This window comes from Trifolium pratense, linkage group LG6 (assembly GCF_020283565.1).
Source record: "Trifolium pratense cultivar HEN17-A07 linkage group LG6, ARS_RC_1.1, whole genome shotgun sequence".
Taxonomy (NCBI): domain Eukaryota; kingdom Viridiplantae; phylum Streptophyta; class Magnoliopsida; order Fabales; family Fabaceae; genus Trifolium; species Trifolium pratense.
Genome location: NC_060064.1, coordinates 3,588,260 through 3,596,957, shown reverse-complemented (window position 1 = coordinate 3,596,957; position 8,698 = coordinate 3,588,260). Strand labels below are relative to the sequence as shown.

At 36.6% G+C, this 8,698-nt stretch overlaps 3 protein-coding genes across 3 annotated transcripts; 1 reads left to right on the top strand and 2 right to left on the bottom strand.

The window, feature by feature from the left end:
• Nucleotides 1-902: 902 nt before the first annotated feature.
• Nucleotides 903-2,610, top strand: LOC123891087 (nifU-like protein 1, chloroplastic). The gene is made up of 2 exons (XM_045940886.1): nt 903-1,428; nt 2,199-2,610. The coding sequence occupies exons 1-2, from the start codon at nt 958-960 to the stop codon at nt 2,385-2,387; spliced, it is 660 nt and encodes a 219-aa protein (XP_045796842.1). The 5' UTR covers nt 903-957; the 3' UTR covers nt 2,388-2,610.
• Nucleotides 2,611-3,926: 1,316 nt separating this feature from the next.
• Nucleotides 3,927-6,422, bottom strand: LOC123891085 (pentatricopeptide repeat-containing protein At4g02750-like). The gene has a single exon (XM_045940885.1). The coding sequence runs from the start codon at nt 6,261-6,263 to the stop codon at nt 4,647-4,649; it is 1,617 nt and encodes a 538-aa protein (XP_045796841.1). The 5' UTR covers nt 6,264-6,422; the 3' UTR covers nt 3,927-4,646.
• An 855-nt stretch (nt 6,423-7,277) lies between these two features.
• Nucleotides 7,278-8,042, bottom strand: LOC123889086 (protein FAR1-RELATED SEQUENCE 5-like). Its single transcript, XM_045938284.1, has one exon. The coding sequence runs from the start codon at nt 8,040-8,042 to the stop codon at nt 7,278-7,280; it is 765 nt and encodes a 254-aa protein (XP_045794240.1).
• Nucleotides 8,043-8,698: the final 656 nt, after the last annotated feature.

Below are 8,698 nucleotides of genomic sequence, written 5' to 3'. Positions count from 1 at the left end.
TGCTTTTTTTTCTCATTTAATTAATTATTTTGTTTACCATTGAAGTATAGACAAGTGAAATCACAATTTAGAATATTACTCACTATCATAAAACCAAACCCTGTCGTTTTCAACCCGAAATGGAAATTCTGCCCACAAAATTTAACAAACACTAATCAAATCATAAACCAACCTTCAGCTTCTTCTTGAGTTTGAAGGTAGGATCACCGAGTGGTGCAAGTTTATTTTAAAGATAAAGTGATAAACACTACTAAAAAAATACTTCATAATGCCGGTAAAAGTGTTCAGCTTAACAATATTAAGATTGTTAGTTGATCTAAACCTTATGAATAATTTGGGCAGGTTGAACGCATACAAACAACTCAAAAAAGGTCATGATCTAGATTCTAGAGATTTCATTTTATTTTTTGAGAAAAAGTATAAAGAAATTTATGATAAATGTATCAATTATGTTAAAGACATTTGAAAAAGTATAAAATAAAATCATGATTCTAATTTATTGCTAATGGGACAGGAGGGTGGGAATAGGGATGCAAATCATGCAATGAACCGATAAGCAGCCAGCCCAAACACGCAAAACACATCGATAACCCAAAGCCCAAATATTAGACTCAGTTGGGATGTTTTCTCTTTAGGCCCCCAACGTATATTTTTCCTCTCTGGATTTTACTTTTTTTCCCTTCAATTAAAACTTCGATTCCTATGAATCGAATTTTTTTTGCCTTAAAAAAAAATTCAATTTCTATTAACCGAAGTTTTTATCAAAAGCAAAATTGAATTTTTAGGGGATATAAAAAATACGTTGGGGAAACATCCTCAGTTGGGCTACCACGGTGGCCCATAAAAACCACTGATTTTTTTTGATAAAATTTAAATTTAAATTTTATTTTATAAATAAATAATTGGCAGTGAGCATTACGCACCCACCATAACAACTCAACTCCGGTAACCCCACCAATGGCGACTCTAACTCAAATTTGTTCGTTAACAATAAGAACCAAATTGAATTTCAGTTGCCAACAAAAACTACACAATCACCACCACACGAACAATCTCAATTTCACCAATCCAAAGCATAGCAGTAAAATTTCAACCACGGTAATCCGTTTAGTCTCTGCCGCTAGCCAGAACCAATCTTCGCCGGGATTATACTCCGCCAAGCAATTCGACCTAACCGCTTCTAACGTCAATCTCGTTCTTGAAGATGTTCGTCCTTACCTCATCTCTGACGGAGGAAACGTCGACGTTGTGTCGGTTGAAAACGGCGTCGTTTCTCTTAAGCTACAAGGAGCTTGCGAAAGTTGTCCTAGCTCAACCACGACGATGAAAATGGGAATCGAACGTGTTCTTAAGGAAAAATTTGGTGATTCTATTAAAGATATTGTTCAAGTTTTTGATGATGATCAAGCAAGAGAAACTACCGTTGAGGTCACTAATTTTCATTTTTCACTTTTGATTTTAGGTTGTTAGATATAATTGGATATTAATTAGAATTACTTTAATACGTGTTTAAGGTAGTTAAAAGTTAGTTGTGATTAGTTGTTAGTTATACTAATTGTGATCATTTGTTAGTTAGTTAGTTATACTCCCTCCGGGTGTTAATATAAGAAGATATATTGAAAAATTAATGTATCTAAACTATATTATAGACTATATACATTCATTTTTCAATGTATCTAAAAAGTCAACTTATATCAAGGATCAGGGGGATCAAATGTTAGTTGGTTCAGTGGTGATTGACGCTGGACTTGGTAGGGAGTACCACGGTTCGATCCCCGCAACTGCATTTGGGAGGGGACTGGAATCACTTGATGCCAGAACTCGCTCCGTACTCTGGACTACTAGGGCCCCCCTTCCCCTAGGAACCAGAGGGTGAAAACAAAAAAAAAAGTACTAGAGGGAGTACTAGTTAAAATTACATTCATATGTATCTGAATTTACCACTCGATCGAACTCCGATAATCGAACTCCGATAACAAGAGCCTCTGAGAACTGGAGGGTTAACACATGCAAAAAAGAATACATTTATATGTAATGAAAGTATCAATTCTAAAATCAATTTTTCTATCATTGATCCTAAACTAACTAATACTAAGCAATTAATTCTAATTAATATCCAATTATATGGATAGGTGTAGAAATGAAATGAAAATGATGAATGTTAGTTGATGTTTGGTTCTTCAATTTTTGGTTTTTAGGCGGTGAATAATCATCTAGAGATATTGAGGCCGGCGATTAAGAATTACGGAGGTAGCGTGGAAGTGTTATCTGTTGAAGGTGGTGATTGTGTTGTGGCGTATGTCGGACCTGAATCAATTGGATCAGGTGTGAAAGCTGCAATCAAAGAGAAGTTTCCGGATATTCTCAATGTTACATTCTCCACCTAGGCTGCATTTCAATGCAATGCATGCTGATTCTTCATTGCAATTTTGTACTTTTTACTGATCACATAGCACTGTCTTTGTAAACTAGTTTATTAAAATATGATCACTCATTCCTTCTTAATATAGTTGGATATATATGCATAAGACCATCATTTGTAAACTTAAACATGTATCATGTAAGCAGTTACACCACAGTTACCAATGTATTTATGATATGGTTTTAGAATTGTGTCTCTGTCTATCAATACGTAGTGTGTGTTTCTGGTCTGCTAAGGTTTTGTTTTTTCATTTGCAGAATCCTTAGAAACATGAAAAGAAAATATGTGAACCAAAAATAAAAACAAACTAGATGATAGCAGATACCTTGAATTTTGAACGGTTCTCATATATAAATAGTAGATAATAAATATAAGAGGTTAATTGAAAATTTGTTTCATATTACTAACTATGAATTTGTATGCAATTTCTTCACTCACTCTCAAATCTTTGACATGTTTTTCTTACCAAGTGACACTATTAATTACTATTTTACGGCTGTCTTTGATGAATTTCAATCTGTCCCCTATAAAGTTAAACACATACCAAAGCGACAGTGCTGTTGGAAACATGATATCAAGAGTAGAATCTACTACATAGAATGTGAAGGTCATTTTGTTACGGGACAAGAAAAAATACAGTGATCGGATATTGCTTATTGCAGCTTCCCTCTATGACAAAGCATGGAAAAGTTGTGTCAAAAGTGGGAACTCAAAGCAAAAATGAAGATTGGAAAATCATTATTTCCTTTGAGCTTAGCACTAACAGCAACAACAACAAAAAAATTACCCAGCCTAAAACAGCAAGAAAAACAACAATACACTTACCTACTAAACAACAGCAGAGCCACAAACTACAATAATAATGTTGTGCAACTAATAGTAGGATATAATATAAATGATCGTGAATAATTACTGTGTCACATGGGCTAGTCTAACACGTAGGAAAAATAAAATATAACACTTGCAGCACTGTTTCTTAGTCGAAAATACCATAGTCATCACTTTCATGCTTAGTTGCAGTATGAAGCGGAAAATCTTCTCTTTGTTTTTTTATTGCATTGCAGAAGCTTGATAGCGAAGATGTGACCAACTGTTGATTACTTCTGTTACTTTTGCTGAGACAATCACAAGAGGAATAATGAGAGCAATGCTTACCATGGCATCTGGAAAAGATGCTCGGCCTTGCCCTGCCAAAGAAATCAACAAGTTTTATGCATAACAAAAATAACCAACTTGTGTTGATGCAGGATTATTTGTTTGCAAGGTGAAGAATGTGCAAGACAAATTGACATTGTTTATACATGATACAATTTTGACTTCACCCTTCAAAACACAATAAGCAATACAAGTTTCTGTTCAAAATCTTGAGTAAAACTTATAATGACCCTATATGAGAGCCTTTCGCACCAGACCTATTAAGAATGGAATTCTGAAATCTAAGACAAATATACTCCTAAGAAATTAGATATAGAAGAGGAAAGACTAAATTATCATGGATATTCAGTGCAAATGAATTCATAATTTCATAACAAACTAGCTGATTCATACTCATAGAATCTGTTGAATCCAAGCTATTTGTTGCTGACATAATAACCGGACAATATCCTTGGTTGAGTGGTGTTTCTCTTAGGCCTATTACTCTCCCTTTGGATCAAACACGGTAAATGCTGGATTTGCTATTGGCTCCAGCTGAGGTCCCTCCAATGGGATGACAGCTGACTCATAAGTTATAACAAGACAACAAGACCAGTATTCAGTAATTGCACAGGTCACAAGGGGGGTATAAAGCATAGATTGAACTATTGAAGCATCTTTTTTTTTTAAAAAAAAAAAAAGGTAACAAAACACCCAAATAACCAGTAACTCAAACAAGAACTCAACAAAACAATAATCTTATAATTATGGATTGATTAACTTCATCTTGAAACAAAGCAACTTCAAATGAAGTAAGTCACAACTTCAAAAATTCCAACTATATATGTAAAATATAAGAAAGGAAAAAGGTACTCTGTATCATTTCTCTGATGGCTTTGACATATACATGGGGTTTCCAATTGCTTTACACTTGTAGGCTTCGGTATAATCATCACTATACCGAAAAGCTTTCTTTAAAGGAATTTGCGGCAAATTGGCAATCAGATTAAACCCTAATTTTGTCTGAATTGAATACAGTTGTCTGAATTGCACACAATTTTTATCACTTGACTGAACTTACAGAGGGAGATTACTCAACCCAACTAATTGCCTTCTGCTTTTTTATTCCTCTTTCATTCATGTTGTCCCTCAATTCATTCACACTGCTCCATATTCCTTTCTCACCTTGGATCTTTGAAAGCATTGAGTAACAAACAGGATGATTGCTCTCCAATTTGCGAATCCTCTCAGCAGCATACTCTCCAAGTTCCAAATTTGAATGCAGGCCACAAGCTGCAAGTAATGCACCCCACAACACCACGTCAGGCTCAAATGGCATATTCGTGATTAATTTTTCTGCTTCATCAAATCTCCCTGCTCTTCCATATAGGTCCACCATGCAACTATAATGCTCCATCTCTGCTTGCATTCCATACTTGGTCAGCATAACAGCGAAATGCTTTTCACCCTCGTCAACAAGACCAGCATGCACACATGCTGACAACACATTCACAAATGTAACTTCATCAGGCGTAGCACCAACAATTTTCATCCTATCAAACTCCTCGAGTGCTCGTGCAGCTAGCCCGTGGCTTGCATAACCTCCAATTATTGCATTCCAGGATACCAAATTCTTATTCCTAATGGACTCAAAAACACAAAATGCTGCATCCATATCGCCACATTTTGCATACATATCAACAAGTGAGGTCAACCAGATAACATCATTTGGTATGCCAGACTTGATGATACACGGGTGAACCTGCATCCCCATTATAAGAGAGGAACAGCCTGCACATGCATCCAATACACTTGAAAATGTGAAATGATTGGGACGAGTTTCAGTCTTAAGCATAAGAAGAAAAAGCTTCAATGCATCAATAAATCTCTTGTTTTGCACATACCCACTAATCATTGCCGTCCAAGAAACCACATTTCTCTCACTCATTTTGTCAAAAACAGACCGAGCTTTGTTAACTTGCTTGTTCTTGACATAACCATTCACCAACGTAGTCCAAGAAATTATGTTTCTTTGAGGCATTTGATCAAAGGTTGTTTGAGCATCAACAACTCTTCCCAATTCCATATAACTGGAAACCAAAGCATTCCAAGATGTAACATCTTTCATCAATATATCATCAAACGCTCGACCTAAAGCTTCTTCCTCCCTTAATCCCGCATAAGCTCTGATCAAAGAAGACCCAACAAACACATTCAAGTTGAGTGCCAAATGAAATGCCATAGCATGAATTTGACGAACCAAAACATGCAACTCGGTACTAATAATTGCTCTGAGCAATGTGGAGATAGTGTAGTCATTGGGCACTACACCAGCTCTTCCCATTTGCAAGAAACAATGGTAGAGTCCCTCTGAGTTTCTGGTTTTATGAAAACCAGAGAGCATAATGTTCCATGAAACGGCGTCTTTATGGGGCATTTTATCGAACAGGTCACGAGCGAGACCAAATTGATTGTGTTGCACATATGTAGTCATAATCATGTTCCAGGAAACGATGTTGCAAGATAAAGGGTTTTCTTCCAAAAGTTTGTGAGCTTGTTTTACATTGTTGTTGTCTATGTAAGTATTAATCATGTAGTTCAGTTGTGGTGTTGTAATAATAGTACACATATTGCGAGAAAGTGGTGTCCGATACCACAATCTCTTCACAAAATGCATCCTAAGAATAAATATTGGAAACATAGACATGATTGCTCATTGGATCCTAGTTAAGTCAGTTTCACCGAGGCAACTTCAGATTTGAAAATTGCTTTTTTCGCCCCCCATGTTCCTCTTAAACCCCCCAAAAATCCCAAAATAACCTTGAATTTGGGGGGTTTAGGAAGCTATGGATCCTAGGATCCGAAATATATTATGTTTGGTTCGTGGGATCCGAAACCAGCCAATTATAGATGGGAACACGTTTTGGGGGGGGGGGGGGGGTGCGCAAAAATTTTGATTATACGTTGGTTTGGAGTCTACAATCCAAACCCAATTATGTTTGGCCTCTGCGCTCCAGAAACGCGAACGTTCGGATTCTACAGTCCGAAGAGGAAATATATAAAAGAATTTTGCGTTGAGATTGCTTGGACTGTTTTAGACCGTCTAGGGTTTATCTGAAGCGATTACTTGGTTCTCTCAATCCCTTCAATTCTCACAACTTCAATTACTCGGTTCTCTCAATCTCAATCTCAATCCCTTCGATTCCCTTCCATTCTTACTCAAGTCAGACGCTAGTAGGGGAGTATTTGGATCGTAAATTCCGAATGAAAGACATTATAAGTAAGTTTTGAATCCCTTTCATTCTCTCAATCCATTCAATTGATGGTGGTGTTCGTTTGTGATCGAATCAATTTTCGTGATTCATTTTCTGTCTTAATTTACATGAATTTGGGATTTTTATTGAATTTAGGGCATAGAGTTTGATTTATGTGCACCACCTGTTTGTGAAATTGCTTGAATGAGTGTTGATGTGGTGGTGTGTTTTGGCATTTAAATTTAGAACATGGTTCGTTGAAACAAATATTATCAAACAACAATTTCCCAAAACATATGTGTCTTTAATTTCTTCATGTAATGTATAAGTTTAGTCCCTAATTATGCAACTATTTTGTAAGGTAGATTAAAGTGAACCTCTTACTTCACCTTAACTAGTCTTTTTCTTGTAGTTACTTGTTGGTTTTGTACGTTGAATCCAACACTAAAACAGTTGGTTTCTTGTAGTTACTTGTTGGTTTTGTACGTTGAATCCAACACTAAAACAGTAGGGAAAGTGTTAAGCAATTTCACACTTTCAGGATGTGCCCAAAAAATATCTTGTATAGTAGTCGAGTCACCAATTGTTCTACACTTGTGAAAATATTTGTTGTTTTCACACAACTTCATGAGTTGTTGCAATTCAGACATTTCACCCCTAGCATCTTTTTTTAACCTTTGGCGCACATTGTATATTTGCTTCATTGAAGTCTTGATATCCGGATTTCTCCCTCTCAGTGTCGACAATATGTTCTTCGGGGCCACCAAATTCTTTGACAACTCCTGCACACACTCCTTCTCCTCTGGTTTTAAACGTCCGGCAAGAGTATGACCTTCTAGATTTTTTGCCAACTTGTGGTTATGTTCACCACACACAACACTTAGTCTCCATTCCTCTGATGCCAAAAAGTAACCTCGCAGTCTGAACGGACAGTTCAATTTCCTCGTAGCCGTGTCTTCTTTCTTCAATTTCCTATTCGGTTCTTTGTACGCACCGCCTCTTGAGCAACCCAATACTAAAGTCTTTTTCCTTCGGTAAGAACCGTTATCTGATTTCACAATCACCATAGTAAATCCAGCTTTTATAGCCTCTTTTTTGCACCATTCGATCATCTCATCTCGAACCTTATACTTTTCACACTTAAAAAAATAATTGGCAGTGTTAACCAAAATATTTGTGGGTTCAACTACATTAGGTTGTGCAATGTCGGGTTCATCGATGTTCGGTTTCATTTCGAACGGAGGTTCGGCCATCACAAACCCTACCTATCACAATAAATTTCAAAATTTTAAAAAGCTGTCCAGTTTGGCATGTGGGATCCGAAATGAGTTCGGATTGTACAAGCCAAACGCGACTGCGATCATAAAACCATGAAAATTGAAAAAACTAACGGTTTAAAGTGCTTATTACCTCTTGTATGACTCCGATTGAGTATTGCGCCCCTCTTTGAGTGAATAAACGTTGGTTTCAAGTCTCTGATACGCTAAAAAAATTGCCCTAGCTCCAAAGCTCCCAATTGAGTGTCAAAGAGGTTATGAAAGTGCAACTTCTGAAATATAGGCTATATAGACTCTATTCGGATCCTACACACCGACTATGAGCGTTTCCGGTTGGTAGAATCCGAATTGATGCAAAATTTTAAAAATCAAAGCATTTCGGATTGTACAGTCCAAAATCAAGTTTTCCTGGGCAAACCATCAACGATGTACAAGCCAGGCATAGCCAGCCAATGGCTTGTTTAAACTGGTTTTGGATTTCGGATTCTATGGTCCATATCAAACTAGTTTCGGCTTCCATACTCCAAAACCTTTAAAAAAAAGGACGTTTGGATTGTACAGTCCAAACCCAGGTTTTCCTGGGCAAAACATCACGTACAAGGCAGGCATAA

Bases quoted from the DNA above. Each gene is read 5' to 3' on its own strand.
- LOC123891087 (XM_045940886.1), top strand. From the start codon at position 958: ATGGCGACTCTAACTCAAATTTGTTCGTTAACAATAAGAACCAAATTG. The intron at 1,429-2,198 runs GTCACTAATTTT...TTTGGTTTTTAG, and splicing joins CAAGAGAAACTACCGTTGAG to GCGGTGAATAATCATCTAGA.
- LOC123891085 (XM_045940885.1), bottom strand. From the start codon at position 6,263: ATGTCTATGTTTCCAATATTTATTCTTAGGATGCATTTTGTGAAGAGA.
- LOC123889086 (XM_045938284.1), bottom strand. From the start codon at position 8,042: ATGAAACCGAACATCGATGAACCCGACATTGCACAACCTAATGTAGTT.